General features: G+C 43.8%; 1 protein-coding gene across 2 annotated transcripts in view; it reads left to right on the top strand.

Annotated features, from left to right (window-relative positions):
- The window catches only part of LOC122565541 (procathepsin L-like), a 42940-nt gene extending 28461 nt beyond the window's left edge, over nt 1–14479 (top strand). For both annotated transcript variants that reach the window (XM_087976157.1, XM_087976156.1), the window contains exons 6-8: nt 748–913; nt 7196–7301; nt 11758–14479. In XM_087976157.1, coding sequence (XP_087832283.1) covers nt 748–913; nt 7196–7301; nt 11758–11857 — 372 coding nt within the window. In that variant the 3' untranslated portion in view covers nt 11858–14479. The remainder of the gene's footprint in view (nt 1–747; nt 914–7195; nt 7302–11757) is intronic.
- Nucleotides 14480–19470: the final 4991 nt, after the last annotated feature.

Below are 19470 nucleotides of genomic sequence, written 5' to 3'. Positions count from 1 at the left end.
GAAAAGGCTGCAAGAATAGAGATGTAAGATAGCCCTAGATTTTAAAATCTGTACAGTCTGTTAACAGTCAATGTTGTATATGTGGTAGTTTTTAAGAACAGGAGTGTCACTTGCTCATGATGTGAGTCTGTGCACTTTGATGTGATGAGGCTGGAGCATGACCACGGGGGTTCTGGCTGGCCAGGGAACACTCTTAATCTTGCCACTCCCATGGGCATTCTGGGTAGGATTCACCGATTGATGACAATCAGCTATTTGGCTGCACTACCTCACACTTTCTGTGGCCTCCAAGCCCTGAGGATTTAAACCCGGAGCTTCTGGCAGAGAGGTGGGGGTGCCACCCACGGTGCCTAAAGATCTCTGCCAGCACTAAGATCTCTGCCAGCATTATGGCCCCTCTTTGCCTGATGCCAAAGTTAGATTTACACAATGGTCTGGATTTAACTCCCATCTTTACAGTGGGGCTATTGTATTCAGTCAAGAGAACCTTGTTCATCTGAAGGCATGGCTTCGTGCTATTTGCTTTCGGGAATTTTTATTCATCTGTTGGTATGGGGGAACTGCACTGAAGGATAATGTGGTCAAGGGGATATTTAAACTTGCGCCATTCACATTTCCTTTTGAATTTAGCTGCATTTAATTTCTCTTAATATTCCACGACCTGCATTATTGGAATAAATTAATTGCAGTTTCTTTGACAGAATGATGATGACATTATATTTACTGCCTGTTTTCTTTTCAAAATAGGATGATCCCTGTAATTATAACGTCAAGTACAAAACTACCAATTGCACCAATTACTTTTTTGTTAAACAAGGCGATGAAGGAGCCTTAGCTCAGGTGGTTGCTAAAGTTGGACCCGTATCTGTTGCTATTGATGCCACTCATTCGTCTTTTCAGTTCTACCATACAGGTAATTTATGACTGGCAGTCTCCGTATTCAGTTAAGGGCTGTTTGTTCATCTGAAGGCATGGCTTCTTCCTATTTGCTTTAGGGAATCTTTATTCATCCCTGATGTTTGTGAGCAAACTGAACTTGGGGATTAAGAAGGCTGATGTCATGGACCTCATGATCCAAATCTTGCAATCTAAATCTGAACCCCCACCTTTAGACCCAGATGTATGGACCACATCAAACCCACTCCAAATATATTAAGAAGATCGTCTTGACCCTAACTGTTTCTTATTTTAAAGCTAAGTGTGAGACATTGCATTACAAATCCAATTCGATTCGTCAAACTACTGGATTTTAAGCCAAACACACAAGTTTTACACAACAGTTAAAATACAGACAAAATGAAAATAAAAGAAAACTGGCTGAACTGTAACTCTATTGAAATGCTTAACAAAATAATGTAACACGCTGATAACAATTAACTGTTCCAATGTAGTAACATCCCATAAACATACCTTTGGGAAAGGCAAATACAGTAAAATAGCTTCTCTCACATACAATTCTAGCAGCAGGAAGAGATTCCCAACTTTTAGCTGTGACAGAGAGGAATAAGAGTATCTTAATCCAGCTTCAAGACCCCAGTAGCTGCAGAAAGCACAAACCAAAAATCCTGGTTGTACGAGAGTTGACCCCACCCATTCGGGCTGCTTCTATTGTTCCAACCTTTTTGGGGTAAAACCGAAAAGGGCTCCTAGCTATTTATTCCATTGGCTTTGAACAGACTGCTCAGCATTTCTGTCTTCACCCTCCTTCGTAAAACAAAAAAAAAGGACAAAATACACCTGTTAAAGCTGTCATATCATCCCACAAACTGTACAAAAAGGTACATATTTACTTGGCTGGAATTGTTTTGTGCTTCCAGTGGAGGGTCCAGTAGAGCTGGATGCAGGTGCAGGCATCCTGGGAGAGAGTAATGCAGAGAGGTTTCTAGAAGTCCCAATGCCTTTTCATAGCATTAGCTGCTGCATTCCAGTAATAGAGGAGAAGTGGGAACCCAAAGCCCCTCTGAGAGGCAATGGAGAGAAGATAATTATGAAAGAGGTAGAGTGCCAGTTTTAGAATGTAAGGTGAGTAAAGGGTCAGGATGATGGGTAGACGGGGGAGGGAGTAGAATGGTGATTGGGTGAGGGGTTTGGGTGGATCAGGCAGACTGGTCAGATTGGGTGTGCCTGAGGTGTGTGTCAAGCACTAATTATAAACACCATGTTGATTGAGATGTAACTGGGGAATAGAGTCATAGTCATAGAGATGTGCAGCACGGAAATAGACCCTTCGGTCCAACCCATCCATGCTGACCAGATATCCCAACCCAGTCTAGTCCCACCTGCCAGCACCCAGCCCATATCCCTCCAAACCCTTCCTATTCATATACCCATCCAAATGCCTTTTAAATGTCGCAATCGTGAAAAAGTTGCCCCTTAGGTCTCTTTTATACCTTTTCCTTCTCACCCTCAACCTACGCCCTCTAGTTCTGGACCTCCCCACCCTAGGGAAGAGACTTTGTCTATTTATCTTATCCATGTCCCTCATGACATCTTGATTTTTAAACCAACACTTGGGTTTTAAATCTCTCATACTGGCATTCAAATCACTCCATGACTTTAGCCCATACTTTCTCTGACACCTTCTCCTCTGGAAATCTTGCTGTACCAATTCTTGCCTCTTCAGCGTTATAGTGTAGTCCTAGCAAGAGGAGTAGGCCATTCAGCCCTGAGCCTGTTCCGCCATTTAAGTAAATCATGGCTGATCTGTGGCCGAACTCCGCATACCTGCCTTTGGCCCATATCATTTACTGTCTTTGTTCAGCAGAACATTACCTATGTCAGACTTTAAAATTAACAACTGATCCAGCATCCACTGCCATTTGTGGAAGAGAGTTCCAAACATCTGCCACCTTTTGTGTGTAGAAATGCTCCCGAACACCTCTCCTGAGTCTCAGTCTATGCCACTAATTCCAGAATCCCCAACCAGTGGAAACAGTTTATCTCTATCTACCCTGTCTTTTCCTGTTGATTATCTTGAAGATTGATCAGGTCACCCTTTGCTTAATCTTTTAATTTTTACAGGCCCGATTTGCATAACCTCTCCTCATAACTTCTTGTCAAATAGTTAATAAAAGCAAAGGACTGAGAATGCCGGAGGTCTGAAATAAAAAACAAAGTGTTGAACAAGCCAGTCCAGCAGCATCATTACAGACAAACCGAGTTAACATATTGAGGCCAATGTTCATAACTCGTTTATTTGTAGGTGAGTTTGTCGTACAGTAACCAACATTTATGGAGATTGATTAGATTAGATTACATTACTTACAGTGTGGAAACAGGCCCTTCGGCCCAACAAGTCCACACCGCCCCGCCGAAGCACAACCCACCCATACCCCTACACATCTACCCCTTACCTAACACTACGAGCAATTAGCATGGCCAATTCATCTAACCTGCACATCTTTGGACTGTGGGAGGAAACCGGAGCACCCGGAGGAAACCCACGCAGACACGGGGAGAATGTGCAAACTCCACACAGTCAGTCGCCTGAGGCGGGAATTGAACCCGGGTCTCTGGTGCTGTGAGGCAGCAGTGCTAACCACTGTGCCACCGTGCCGCCGTGTGTTTCCTTCAGTACCCTGAGGAGCAGGGGGAGTGCCCCTTTTGAAATTCAAACTGGGCTCAGAGGCTGTTTCTATAGAGGCGAGCACATGGGGATTTCTGCAGGTGCTGACACACACATCCTGGGTTGTACACCCAGTCTCTGGCAATCCAGGAACAGGGAAATCTGGACCTTTGCCATTTTTATGCTCCAGCCTACATTGCCCAGAATGTTGACAATCTTTCTTTCATCTCTGTGACTGTCTGTTGTGTTACCTGAATTGTTATAAAATAGTTAAGACTCCAGAGAGCTTAGAGCTTAAGGGAGTTGGGTAATTATCATGGCTAGGAAGCTGGGTAGCAATGTAGAGTGATGTTAATTATATGGGTTCAATTCCTGCACCAGCTGAGCTTAATTGGAAGGATTTTCCTTCTCAACCTCTTCCTTTGCCTGAGGTGTGGTGACCCTCTGGTTAAGCTGTCACCAGTTCTCTAAGTCTGGTGAGAAAGCAGGTACAGTAGGGCCATAGTGACTTTATTTGGCATTTTATAGAGGTTCAGAGTCCTATTGATAGCACAGGTGATTCTGTCAACAAGTCTTCATGCTCTGTGTGAAACTGGTTAATGAACAAAAGATAACAAGTCCTTTTCTGAGGTCTCCTGTGGCACAGTGGTAGCGTCCTGAGTCCTGGGTTCAAGTCCCACCTGCTTCAGAGGTATGTACTAACATCCCTGAACAGGTTGGTTAGAAAAATAGATCTAAAGTTTTTTTAAAAAGCCCATTTCTAAGGCTCTTCTGTGGCACAGTGGTAGCATCCTTACACTAGACTGGGAGGGCTGGGTTCAAGTCACATGTGTTCCAGAGGTGTGCAATAACATCTCTGAATGGGTTGGTTAAGAAATATGATTAGAGTGGTGCTGGAAAAGCACAGCAGATCAGGCAGCATCTGAGGAGCAGGAAAATCGATGTTTCGGGCAAAAACTCTTCATCAGGAATCGTCATTCCTGATGGAGGGCTTTTGCCCGAAACATTGATTCTACTGCTCCTCTGATGCTGCCTGACCACCTGTGCTTTTCCAACACCGCTCTAATCTTGACCCTAGACTCCAGCATCTGTAGTACCCACTTCTGCCTAGTTAGAAAATAAGTTAAACAGAAAAATAAATAAATTAGGAGGCCCATTTCTGGATATCACATCAATTCTTCCCGGAAACCAAAGTGACCAACAATTGGCTGTGACTTTCTGGGATTGTGACTATAGCTGCTCACCATTAATATCATGGTCCACAGAAAAGATGATAAAAAGGGTTTGGAAACAACAGCTGTTTTGTCCAAGTATAGACACTGCTATAGTCACTTCCTTCTATACTTGCTTTCTAGGAAGCATCCATCATTAATACTGTCATCTACAGCCCTAACCGATCCCTAATTGGCTCGTCATTTGCCTTCAATTCCACGAGCTGTAATCATCATGAGCAATTTCTGGGTCTAATGTTGCGATTCCGTTTCCACACACAACACTACAGCGCCTCCTGGAGGTGCCTCACCGCCACTCCATGCAAGTGTGGCATCTTATTGGATGCCTGTTGGAATTTAAATTGCACCTTTAGACATTCCCCCGTTGACTATAATTACTTCCTCAAAAAAAACTCGACCAGTTTTGCTGGACGTGAATGACTTTGAATCCTTATCGAATCTCTCTTCCTTTTAAACAATCCAAATTGCTCTTAGTGCTCATTCACTGAACCTGGATTATAGACTCCAGTAGCATTGCTGATAGGTGGAGTAATGACTAACCAGATTTGCCGTTCCCTTAATTTCACTTCGAACGTTTCTCTCATCTGTTTTATTGTGAAGCCGCTTTCTCTTTGTAAAACCATTTTGTATGAATCCTGATATCTCTCTAAGGTTTATTTTCAAACTTCCTTTTTGAAGCTTTTACTGTTATTTATGTTGTCTGTTCCCTTTATAACTCTCCCAATCCACAAAGGTGATATGAATCTTTTCAGTGTGTGCTGTATTCCTCAGTTTATGCAGTCACTCACCCAACTTCATTTGATATTGGAGCCCTTTCCCTTGGGGTATATTCTCATCCTAATTCTAATTTTTTTTTTGTTGAACCCCTCTATATTTTTACCTGTTTCTACTTATTTACCCATTTTGATCAGTTTGCTGATGTCAGTTGCTCCCTCAACCTGTTAAATTTAGCTTTACTGAACTCTGGAGCCTTCATACCTAATCTTCACCTTCTCAGACTTAACAGTGAATTGAACCTATTTTCTGCTACTGTCACTAGCTAAATGATCTCCTGTTGGTAGCTTATTAACCAAGTCTGATTCAAAGACGTTGCTAAATCTGGTAGACCTGTCCTGTGTCAGTCAAGTCCATATTGGTCCAGGTACTTACTGTCAGTTTAGTCCTACCTAATACTGACTGCAAGCTATGAACAAAATTTGAATTGTCTGAAAAAAAAAGCCCTCTTGGCTGCCAACTGGCAATATTCAGTCCTAACTTTATAAAGCAGCTTCCATGATTTCAGAATGCTCCAAAATGCCTTGCAGCCAATTGAGTACTCCGAGTCATATGAGATGTACAGCACAAAAATAGACCCTTCAGTCCAACCCGTCCATGCTGACCAGATATCCCAACCCAATCTAGTCCCACCTTCCAGCACCCGGCCCATATTCCTCCAAACCCTTCTATTCATATACCCATTCAAATGCCTCTTAAATGTTGTAATTGTACCAGCCTCCACCACTTCCTCTGGCAGCTCATTCTATACATGTACCATCCTCTGTGTGAAAAAGTTGCCCTTTAGGTCTGTTTTATATCTTTCCCCTCTCACCCTAAACCTATGCCCTCTAGTTCTGGACTCCCCGATCCCAGGGAAAAGACTTTGCCTATTTATCCTATCCATGCCCCTCATAATTTTGTAAACCTCTATAAGTTGACCCCTCAGCCTCCAATGCTCCAGGGAAAACAGCCCCAGCCTGTTCAGCCTCTTCGTATAGCTCAAATCCTCCAACCCTGGCAACATCCTTGTAAATCCTTTCAAGTTTCACAACATCTTTCCGATAGGAAGGAGACCAGAATTGCATGCAATATTCCCACAGTGGCCTAACCAATGTCCTGTACAGCCACAACATGACCTCCCAACTCCTGTAATCCATACTCTGCCCAATAAAAGAAAGCATACCGAACGCCTACTTCTATAGATTTTGATGAAATGCAGCAGCCAATGTCCATACAGCAGGTTCCCGCAAACAACAATGTGATGATAATTAAGTGATCTCTTATTAGTCAGGACACTGAGTGCAACTAACCCGCTGTTCTCCCAAACTGGGCCAACACCAGACAAGGTCTCCGTTTACATTTCATTCAAAAACACAACATCTCTGACAACACAACACACCCTTAATGCTACACTGAAGTACCAGTTTAAACAATGTACTTGAGTCTTTGATGTGGGACTTGAACCTGAACTTTCTGACTTGGGGGCATTGTGCTTCCAGCTGGTTACTGTGAGCATATTTGAATTGAGGCAGAGCTTTTTTTTTTAACTTTTTGATGTATTTCAGTTGATAATTGGTGTACGCAGAAGAGTTTTGATTTGTAACTGACAGCTTATTGTCGTTTTCATTGTACTGCTCCCCAGGTGTTTACTATGAACCCAATTGTGACCCCTTTGTTATGAGCCATGCTGTTCTGGTGGTTGGTTATGGAAGAAAAGTTGGTTCAAAGTACTGGATTGTTAAAAACAGGTACGTTGTCCTCACATCCTACTTAATGCTTTAAAATCTTTCGTCAGTGTGAGCCACAGGATCTTTATTGTACTTATAAGTAGTGAAGGGAAACATGACTATCTTGTTGAGATTGGTGGTCGACTTGGGAAATAGGACACTCATTCAGGGCTGTTCTGGGAGTGCCACAACATCAGACTGTGGAAGGTGGAAAGTTTGAGCAGAACTCTATCAAATCCGTCCTGTGTTTACTGGGGAATGCCTGACTTTTGGGTGCAAGGTGACAAGGTTCTTCTGATCTAATACTTCCATGGCATCACTGGCAAGGCTGGCATTTGCCCATCCCTAATCTCTCTCTAAGCCATTTCAGAGGGCAGTTGAGGGTCACTCACATTGCAGTGGATGGACCAAGTAAGGATTCCATTCCTAAACAACAGTGGTCATTAGGGATGGCTTTTAGTTTTAATTGAATTCCTATCTGAAAGATGTTGTGAAACTTGAAAGAGTTCAAAAAAGATTTACAAGGATGTTGCCAGGGTTGGAGGATTTGAGCTATAGAGAGGCTGAACAGGCTGGGGCTGTTTTCCCTGGAGTGTCGGAGGCTGAGGGGTGACCTTATAGAGGTTTACAATATTTATGAGGAGCATGGATAGGGTAAATAGATAAAGTAATTTCCCTGGGTTGGGGGGGAGTCCAGAACTTGAGGACATAGGTTTAGGGATATAAAAGGGACCTAAGGGGCAACATTTTCATGCAGAGGGTGATGTGTATGGAATGAGCTGCCAGAGGAAGTGGTGGAGACTAGTGCAATTCCAGCATTTAAAAGACATCTGGATGGGTATATGAATAGGAAGGGTTTAGAGAGATGTGGGCTGGGTGCTGGCAGGTGGAACTAGATTGGGTTGGGATATCTGGTCGGTATGGACGGGTTGGACCGAAGGGTCTGATTCCGTGCTGTACATCTCTATGACTGTGTGAATTAGAATGTCGCACCCTGCTGTGGTGAGATTTGATTGCATTTGTACAAGACATTAGCCTAAGGGTTTGAATTATCAGGACAGTGACATTACCTTCAAACCACCTTTGCAGCCCCTCCACCCCGCCAACAGGCAGGTATCCTTCAGCTTGATGAGAATAAAAAGGGAATAAGGAAAATGTGACAGTAAACAATAAAACTAAAAATGGTGCATTGGCTTAATAAAAGATCCTCTTGAATATTGATGCCAGTCCAGAAAAGTCATGCTGAAAATTTCTTGTCTGCAGGATACTGAGTTTGTAAAACCAACATCAGTAATTTCTTGTCACATTTTTAATATATTAAACTGTATGACAGAATTGGATGTTAGTTAAGGGAACTGACCCCATGATGAATCAGTTCAGTTTTGATGGTATAAAGATGTACAACATGGAAACAGACCCTTCGGTCTAACACATTCTTGCTGACCTAGATATTCGAAACCGGTCTAGTCCTGTCTGCCACATCCCTCCAAACCCTTCCTTCTCATATACCTATCCAGATGCCTTTTAAATGATGTAATTGTACCAGCCTCCACCACTTCCTCTGGCAGCTCATTCCACACACGCACCACCCTCTGCATGAATAAGTTGCCCCTTTGGTTTCTTCTGAATCTTTCTCCTCTCACCCTTAACCTATGCCCTGTAGTCCTGGATTCCACTGCCTTGGGGAAAAGACCTTGGCTATTTACCTTATCCATGCCTTTCACGATTTTATAACCTTCCATAAGGGTATTGGATGGTACTTAAGACGGAGGAGAAGAGTTTGGAGAGAGGAACTGAGGCTAAGATATTTACATTGAAGGTTCGAGCAGGGGAGACGGGGCTGTAAAAAGGACAAGGACATAGTAAAGGTGTTTGACATCATAAAAAGCTGAAAGAGAGCTGGGGTGGGAGACATGGAGAAAGGGAGAGCCAGTGGCAGAAAGAAGAGAGACAGGGAGTGTTGGGGCATTGTACAAGGAGAGCTCAGAGGATCAAAGAGAGGAGAGAGTTGGAACCATTGGAGAATTGTAGAGAAACCCTAGGTTGTGGAATTCAGTGCTTGAGGGAGTACAGACCACTGGGTGTGATGCATATTGACAAAACCGGAACCAGTAATCCATTTTAGACAGCTGAGTCTTGGGTAAGTTTTAAATTCTGACAGCGTTGAGAGAGGTTTTGCTCATCTGTAACTTCAGGTTTGATGACCAAATTAAGAGCAAAATGATAGTGATGAAGTTTAATTCAGTTTCATTAGCAATACCATGGAAGCTAGGCTCGTTACTTACTGGTTTTCTTCATTAAAAGAAGGGACAACTTCAAACTGATGTTTTGGTGTAACACTACAAGGAGTGATGCACCAAAATAGGCTATTTGGACTGACCTGTCCCTTCTGATGTTAGTGCTGCATTTGAGCCTAAACATACTCATGGATATAGCAATGGACAAACAACCCATTACAGACTGTATAAAAACTGTATCTCGAAGCAAAACAGCACATTGCACATCTGAAAGCAAATTCATCAACAATATTTCCTTTTGTTCCTGGGAAAAAAAGGAGTTGATTACTTATAGGTAATTTTGTCTCCATTTCCCTTTTGCATCCAGCATCATTCCAAATTGTTACTTTAACTCTCTTCACCCGATTAGAGTCCTTATCTTTTGGTTTTGAAAGCTGGCTGCCAGCTCATACTATGCATAAAGTTATTAACTCTCACCAGACTGTCCTTGAGTTTTTTTTTAAGAATTAATATCCCAGAGTAACCCTGCAAGCAACCAGGAGAAACAAAATACAGGCATTTATTAATTGTGTTTTTTTGTCCTGTATTGCTTTTGAACCACTTTGTTCATAAGCCATTTGGAGATGAGAAAGGAGCTGTTTGATTGGAGGTAAGAGATCAAGATCAAAGTTTAATTCAGATAAATGTGAGGTGCTGCATTTTGGGAAGGGAAATCAGGGCAGGACTTACACACTTAGTGGTGAGGTCCTGGGGAGTATTGCTGAACAAAGAGACCTTGGAGTGCAGATTCATAGTTCCTTGAAAGTAGAGTTGCAGGTAGATAGGATAGATAAAGGCTTGCCTTCATTGGTCAGTGCATTGAGGAGTTGGAAGGTCATGTTGCGGCTGTACAGGACATTGATTAGGCCACTTTTGGAATATTGTGTGCAATTCTGTCTTCCTGCTATAGGAAGGATGTTGTGAGTTGAAACTTTATTGCTGGAACAGCACAGCAGGTCAGGCAGCATCCAGGGAACAGGAGGTTCGACGTTTCGGGCACAGGCCCTTTCGGCCTGTGCCCGAAACGTCGAACCTCCTGTTCCCTGGATGCTGCCTGACCTGCTGTGCTGTTCCAGCAATAAAGTTTCAACTTTGATCTCCAGCATCTGCAGACCTTACTTTCTCCTCGAAGGATGTTGTGAGACTTGAAAGGGTTCAGAAAAGACTTAGAAGGGAATTGCCAGGATTGGATGCTTTGAGCTGTAGGGAGAGGCTGAATAGGCTGGGGCTGTTTTCCCTGGAGTGTCGGAGGCTGAGGGCTAAGGGTCAGAGGCTAATCTTGGAGGTTGAAAAAGCATGAGGGGCACGGATAGGGTAAATAGACAAGGGATGGGTGAGTCCAAAACGTAAGGGCATAGGTTTTAGGTGAGAGGAGGAAGATTTAAAAGGGATCAAAGAAGCAACTTTTTCACACAGAGGCTGGTGCATGTATGGAATTAACTATCAGAGGAAGTGATGGAGGCTGGTACAATTACAATATACAGTGTATACCCATCCAGATGCTGTTTATAAATAGGGTTTAGAGGGATATGGGCCAAATGCTGGCAAATGGGACTAGATTAATTTAGGTTATCTGGTCAGCATGCAGGAAGGATCTGTTTCTTTGCTGTATATCTCTATGACTCTATGAAACCTGTATGACTTCAGTTGGTGAGTGTAATGATATGACTTGGTAAAGGAGTTGGAGTAAATTAGGCAGTGCTGATAGGATGATCTAAATGTGATCTTTAACAACCTGAAGATTATGGAAGAAAAGAAGGATTGAGAATGACAAAGATTTAAGGTTTGACTTCCTGGAAAAGGATGAGTTAAAGCACGTTGTTGCATGCTGAATATCATTTGAGGTTATTAGAATGTAGTTCCTGGTGAAATTTGCTGATTTGAGGACGGTGGTTGCTAAATGTCTTGGAATCCTGGTTAGGGGAAAAAAAAACACACGGATTTTGACTTGGAGTCAGAGAGTCGTAGACCTCTTCAGTTATGGCAAAGCAAACAGCCTGATCTTGTATCAATGCAGAGGAGATATACAGACATGAGAGAATTTACACCAGGTTGTTCTCAGTTGAGAGTGGCAAGAGGATGTAGGAGGAATAAGACAGAAAAATACAATGTTGCACTTGAGCATTATTTACATTTCACAATTTCAATCACGCGCTGTATGATTGCACAATTAATCCTTTTTATTTTTAAATGTTTTACAGCTATGGTGTTGAATGGGGAAATGAAGGCTACATTTTAATGTCCAGAAATAAGAGAAACAACTGTGGGATTGCAACACACGCCGTGTATCCGCAGGTTTAAAGTCATTCGAAGAGAATGTGGAGGCTTCGGAGGCCAGAGCTTTCTAATCTTCATTTTATCTTTTCACTTGGTTTTACAGTTTTAATCAGAATGTCAGCCTGCCATTTCCTGTGTCTAAAAATAGTGTGACCTGAGATTGCATTTGTAAATGGTCTGAGTGGACGGATTGAACATTCTGACAGGTATTGATTGCTGAACAGGGTTTGTCAGTCAGGGACTCTGGTTGGCCACTTCAAACCCAGCACACTGTCCTGCCGGTCAGGACCGTACTCCTCTCCCTTCTGTTTTGGATGGGGAGTCCTATTAATGTTTCCGAGTGTGGCATCCAGACACAAGCATTATAGATGGGCAAGGCCGGGTTAACTGCTGCTGTTAGCACGTGGTTCTGGTGCTCAGAACACCAAAGATATTTTATCATTTTAATTAAGTCAATCAGCATCCGCCAAATTCTGAACCTAGTGTTGATGAAAGGCAACATCTACTCTCCAGGTATCTGCACAGTATCTACTTCATGTTTATAAAAAAACAATAAATGTATGATTTCCAATAACTGATTGCTTTGCTTTGGTTAATTTCTTAGATTAGATTACTTACAGTGTGGAAACCGGCCCAACGAGTCCACACCGACCCTCCGAAGCGCAACCTACCCAGACCCATTCCCCTACATTTACCCCTTCACCTAACACTACGGGCAATTTAGCATGGCCAAATCACCTAACCTGCACATCTTGGGAGGAAACTGGAGCATCCGGAGGAAACCCACTTCATTGCTTTTATTGTTGACTCAGTTGGTAGAGCTTTTCTCCTCTGAGTCAGGAGGTCATAGGTTCAGGTCCCCAGCCAGAGATTTCGTAGAATCTCTCGTGTGGAAGGAGACCATTTGGCCTTCGAGTCACACACTGACCCACCCAAAGAGCATCCCACCTGGACTCACCCCCTTACCCTATCCCTGTAATGCTGCATTTCCCATGGTTAATCCATCTAGCCTGCACATCCCTGGATACTATGGGCATTTGAGCATGGCCTTTATACCTAACCTGTATGGGAGGGAACCCACGCAGACACAGGGAGAATGTGTAAACTCCACACAGACAGTTACCAAAGGCTAACCATGGTACCACTGTGGAGAAAGGACTGCAGCTGCTGGAGATCAGAGTCGAGAGTGTGATGCTGGAAAAGCACAGCAGGTCAGGCAACATCCGAGGAGCAGGAGAATCGAGCTGTGCTGCTCATAACTTAGACAAAAACATTCAGCCTGTCAGTCTTGTGTGATACTGAGGTAATGCTGCACTGTTGCAGAAAGTGCTGTTGCTGTTACTGGAAATTAAAACCAGAGCATGTTCTGGTGCTGTGGGTTTGAATTCCACCAAAGGAGTGAATTCTAGAAAAGATCTGGAATTTGAAAAAGCTAGTCTAATGGTGGCCATGTCCCGTGCTTGACTTTTTATTGCGCTCATTTCTTTACTAACCATTACCATCAAGCCAGGGGATCAACCTTGGCTCAATGGGGAGTGCAGGAGGGCATGCCAAGAGCCTGGGGCATACCTGAAGAGGGATCTGGTGAAGTCACAGCACCTCTTAATTAATTGTCCCCCACCATGTTGACAATTGGATGTGGCAGGATTGCCGAGCTCAGACCTGATCCATTGGTTGTGGGTTTGCTGAGCTCTGTCTATTGTACACTGCTTCCACAGTTTGAATGAAGGGAGTCCCATGTTGTCCCTTCATTAGGTTGGCAGCTCATTTTCACATCTGCCTGATGATGTGCCTGGTGCTGGGCCTGGCACAAGCCATCCTGTACTTTTTCATCACTAATTAAAACTCAGGAGGAAAGGGTCCAGTCCCTTTTTCACCTTGTGCTTGTACAAACTGGCTGCTGTGTGAAGGGAGCTCCAGGGAAACAACAGCAGTGGGGAATTCCAGCTTCACCAAGCATAACAGTTCCAGAAGAAAGCCACGCCCACAGGCCCAGTTGTGCCAACATAATTTCACTGCTGTTAACTCTCTCTATGCTGGAAATGCTTTTCAATATTGCATTGTCTCTTGTTAAGTTCAGTGATGGGCACAGTCACCTTCCAGCAGGTCTGTTGGGGAGACTGCTCCAGTTTCAATGGTGCTTGTGGGAGAATCACTTCAAACCCAGTACACTGTCCTGCTGGTCAGGAGTGTACTCCCCATCCTCCTGTTTGAATTGGTAGTCCTATTAATGTTAATGAGTGTGGCATCCACAGACCAGCATCATAGATGGGCAAGGTCGGGTTAATTGCTGCTATTAGAACATGGTTCTGGTGTTCAGAACCCCAAAGAGATATTCTCATCTTAATCAAGTCAATCAGTCTCTGCCAAATTCTGAACCTAGCATGATAAAAGGCATTATCTACTCTCCAGGCCTCTGCACCAAATCTTTTACTTCATGTTTAGAAATAACAATAAATGTATGATTTTCCAATAACTTGAAAGAGTTTTTGTCATGTTATGAAGGTGCCTCCTGCCCTGTCCTCACCTTGTGAAGTCTCTGAGATATCTTGTGGTGTAAATAAGCTACCAACAAAATCTCAATCTGGGGTAATATCATTAATTCAGCAACCACAACCTTTTAGGGACAGACATAGTCATTCTGAGTCTGGATTAGTGGTGCTGGAAGAGCACAGCAATTCAGGCAGCATCCGAGGACAGGCAAAATCGACGTTTCGGGCAAAAGCCCTTTTGCCCGAAACGTCAATTTTGCCTATCCTCGGATGCTGCCTGAATTGCTGTGCTCTTCCAGCACCACTAATCCAGAATCTGGTTTCCAGCATCTGCAGTCATTATTTTTACCCCATAGTCATTCTGAGAAAAACTCTTTCCTGATTTCAGCCTGAACCAGTTCTGCTGTCTCTCTGTGTACCCTATCACATTGTTTTCTCACTTAAACAGCTCGATTGGAGTCCATTTAAAACAGTCTAAACACTTCACCTGACAAAGGAGCTGAGCTCTGATTGCTTGTGATTTCAAATAAACCTGTTGGACTATAAACCTGGTGTTGTGTGACCTTTGACCTAAATTCAGGGTGATGTGCGTAACTATAACTTGTGTTTACAGCTGTCTTTGGCCTGGATCATTCTGATAAATCGTTTTTTAATTTCAAAAATATACCGAAGAGATAGTGGAAGCTTTAATAGTGATTTTTCAGGTATGGGTGGAGTCAGGGAAGGTCCTGGAGGACTGGAAAACTGCTAATGTAACCCTCTGCTTAAGAATGGAGTAAGGTAAAAGACGGGAAATTACATTCCGATTAGCCTGACCTCAGCCATTGGAAAGATTTTGGAGTCCATTGTGAAGGATGAGATTTCTAAATACTTGGAAGTGTATGGTAAAACAGGGCAAAGTCAGCATGGGTTCATCAAGGGCAGGTCATGCCTGACAAATCTGCTAGAATTCTTTGAGGATGTAATGGACAGGTTAGACCAAGGAGAGCCAATGGCTGTTATCTACCTGGACTTCCAGAAGGCCTTTGATAAGGTGTTGCACCAGGAGGCCACTGGGTAAGTTAAGGGCCCATGGTGTTAGAGGCAAGGTGCTAGCATGGATAGAATCTTGGCTGTCTGCCAGAAAGCAGAGTGGGGATAAAAGGGCCCTTGTTGGGAAGATGTTACTATTGGCAGGAGAGACTAGGACCCAAGGGCACAGCGTCAGAGTGAAGGGAAGATCTTTTAGAGCAGTGATAATGAGAAACATCTTCAACCAGAGAGTGGGGAATCCATGGAATTCTTTGCTAAAGAAGGCTGTGGATGGCGGCTGGTGACTAGTGGTGTTCCGTAAGGATCAGTGTTGGGAAACACAACTTCTCACTTTATACATTAACAACCTAGATGAAGAAACCGAGGGCATTCTGGCTAAGTTTGCAGATGATACCAAAAATATGTGGAGGGACAGGTGGCATCGAGGAGGTGAGGAAGCTGCAGAAAGATTTAGACAGGAAAGGCGAATGGGCAAAGAAGTGACAGATGAACAAAGAACATTACAGCACAGGAACAGGCCCTTCGGCCCTCCAAGCCTGCACCAATCCAGATATTCAATTTAAACCTGTTGCCTATTTCCTGTGTCCCTCTGCTCCCTGCCCCTTCATGTATCTGTCTAGTTCCATCTTAAATGACAATAACGTTCCCACCCTCCACTGGTAATGCATTACAGGCACCCACCACCCTCTGTGTAAAGCTCCCATAAACCTTTCCCCTCTCACTTTGAACTTGTGACCCCTAGTAATTGAGTCCCCCACTCTGGGGAAAAAGCTTCTTTCTATCCACCCTGTCTATACCTCTCATGATGTTGTAGACCTCAATCAGGTTCCGCCATCAACCTGCGTCTCACTAATGAAAATAATCTATTCAATCTCTCCTCATAACTAGCGCCCTTCATACCAGGCAACATCCTGGTGAACCTCCTCTGCACCCTCTCCAAAGCATCCACATCCTTTTGGTGATGTGGCGACCAGAACTGTATGCAGTATTCCAAATGTGGCCGAACCAAAGTATTATACAACTGTAACATGTCCTGCCAACTCTTGTACTCAGTACCCCATCTGATGAAGGAAAGTATGCCATACGCTGTCTTGACTACTCTACTGACCTGCGTTGCCACCTTCAGGGAACAATGGACCTGAACACCCAGATCTCTCTGTACATCAATTTTCCCCAGGGGTTTTCCATTTACTCTTGAATTGGATCTTCCAAAATGCATCATCTCGCATTTGTCCATATTGAACTCCATCTGCCATTTCTCTACCCAACTGTCCAATCTCTCTATATTCTGCTGTATTCTCTGACAGTGTCCTTCACTATGTGCTACTCCACCAATCTTAGTGTCATCTGCAAACTTGCTAATGAGGCAACCTACACCTTCCCTCAAATCACAAACAATAGTGGTCCCAGATGGGACACCACTGGTCACAGGTCTCCATTTTGAGAACCTCCCTTCCACTACTACTGTCTGTCTCCTGTCGCCCAACTAGTTCTCTATCCATCCAGCTAGAACACCCTCGACCCCATACAACTTCACCTTCTCCATCGGCCTACTTTGGAGAACCTTATCAAATGCCTTGCTAAAGTCCATGTATATGACACTTACATCCCTTCCCTCATCAATCAACTTTGTCACCTCTTCAAAGAATTGTACTGTGTTTATAAGATATGACCTTCCCTGCACTAAACCATGCTGCCTATCACTGAGAAGCCCATTTTCTTCCAAATGGCTATGTGTCCTGTCCATTAGTACCTTCTCCAGTAGCTTCTGTACCACTGATGTCAGTGAAGTACAATGTAGAAAGTGTAAGGACATGCACTTTTCTAGGAAGAATAGAAACATGGACTATTTTCTAAATGAGGAAAAAATTTCAGAAGTCTAAAATGCAAAGGGAATTGGGAGTCCTAGTCCAGGATTCTCTTAAAGTACACTTCCAGGTTGCGTCATTAGTTAGGAAGGCAAATACAATGTTGTCATTCATCTCAAGAGGACTAGAATATAAAAGCAAGGATGTACCTCTGAGGCTTTATAAGGGTCTGGTCATACCACATTTTGAGTATTGTGAGCACTTTTGGGCCCCATACCTGAGGAAGGATGTACTGGCCCTGGAGCGGGACGACAGGAGGTTCACGAGAATGGTCCCAGGAATGAACAGCTTAACATATGAGAAATGTTTGAGAACTCTGGGACTACATTTAATGGAGTTTAGAAGGGTCGGGGGGATCTGATTGAAACTTACAGAATACTGAATGGCCTGGACAGAGTGGATTTTGGAAGATGTTTCCATTGGCAGGAGAGACGAGGACGTGAGGGCACAGCCTTGGAGTAAAGGGTAGACCTTTCACAACAGAGATAAGGAGAAACCTCTTCAGCCAGAGAGTGGGGAATCTATGGCATTCACTGTCGCAGAAGGCTCCAGAGGCCAGGTCATTGAGTATATTTAAGATGAAGATAGATAACAGGATCAAAGGTGATGGGGAGAAAGTGGGAAAATGAGGTTGAGAAACCTATCAGCCATGATTGAATGGTGGAGCATACTCGATGGGTCAAATGGCCTAATTTCTGCTCCTATGACTTAAGGATGGAATTGTATTTATATCTTCATTCATGGGATGTGAGTGCTGCTGGAAAGGTCAACATTTATTGCCCACACTTAATATCACTGGACACAGTCAGAGTAGGCTACTGTCGTGTGTGTGTGTTTATGTGTGTGTGTGTGTGCATTGTTACAAAGGTGGTACTGGCATTTTGACCCGCTGTTCCAAGTCAGGCTGGTGTGTGCTTTGGTGTTGAACTTGCATCACGTCCCCATGTATCTGCTGCCCTTGGTGGTAGACACTGCAGGTTTTGAAGGTGTTGCCGACAGAACCTTGAGGAGTTACTGCAGTTCATCTTGAAGATGGTAAACACTGCTACCACTGACTGTTGGTGGTGATGGGAGTCAATGAGCAGGGTGTCAATCAAGCAGTCTACATTTTATCAAATGGTGTTGGGTGTGTTAGAGCTGTATTGGTCCAGGCCAGTGGGCAGACCATTACAATCCTGACTGTGCCTCTTGGACAGGCTCTGGGCAGTCAGAACGTGAATAATTTGTTGAAGGATTCCTATTCTCTGAACTGGTTCAGGCACTGCATTTATATTTAAAAAACATCAACTCAATTTCTGATCAGTGGTACCCAGCAGGAGGTTGATTATTGGGAATTTGGGGATAATAAAGCCATTGGTCAGGTAGACATGCTGGCTGTTGGCACGAACAATAATTGCATTATGTCCAAGTTATAGCATAACCCTGACACCTCGCTTCTTAACTTATTCACATTTTGTAGTTTGATATAGATTCCTGTTTGTCTACGCTTTCACCATTACTGAATTCAATCATCAGGTGTTACTGACTACACATCGGGGAGAAATACTGCTGTGTGATTCCAGCACAAAGACTGTCGACAAGGTCAGTGCAGCAAAGCCCATGGGTGTTACACACAGGGCAGGAGTTATACACAGAATGGGTGTTGCACACTGGGTGGGTGTTATACACAAAGGATGGGTGTTACACACAGGGTGGGAGTTATACACAAGATGGGTGTTATACACAGGGTGGGAGTTATACACAGGGTGGGTGTTATACACTGGGTGGGTGTTACACACTGAGTGGGTGTTATACACAAAGGATGGGTGTTACACACAGGGTGGGAGTTATACACAAGATGGGTGTTATACACAGGGTGGGAGTTATACACAGGGTGGGTGTTATACACTGGGTGGGTGTTATACACAGGGTGGGAGTTATACACTGGGTGGGTGTTATACACAAAGGGTGGGTGTTACACACAGGGTGGGAGTTATACACAGGGTGGGTGTTATACACTGGGTGGGTGTTATACACAAAGGGTGGGTGTTACACACAGGGTGGGTGTTATACAGAGGGTGGGAGTTATACAGAGGGTGGGAGTTATAAACAGAGGGTGGGAGTTACACACAGGGTGGGAGTTATTCACAGGGTGGGAGTTATACACAGGTTGGGTGTTATACACAGGGTGGGTGTTACACACTGGGTGGGTGTTATACCCAAAGGGAGGGTGTTACACACAGGGTGGGAGTTATACACAGGGTGG

The sequence above is a fragment of the Chiloscyllium plagiosum genome, unplaced genomic scaffold (genome assembly GCF_037043375.1).
Source record: "Chiloscyllium plagiosum isolate Xiang-an unplaced genomic scaffold, Cpla_swu_hap1 HiC_scaffold_28, whole genome shotgun sequence".
NCBI lineage: Eukaryota > Metazoa > Chordata > Chondrichthyes > Orectolobiformes > Hemiscylliidae > Chiloscyllium > Chiloscyllium plagiosum.
Note: the sequence above shows the minus strand (reverse complement) of the source record. Positions and strands in the feature narration are given on the sequence as shown.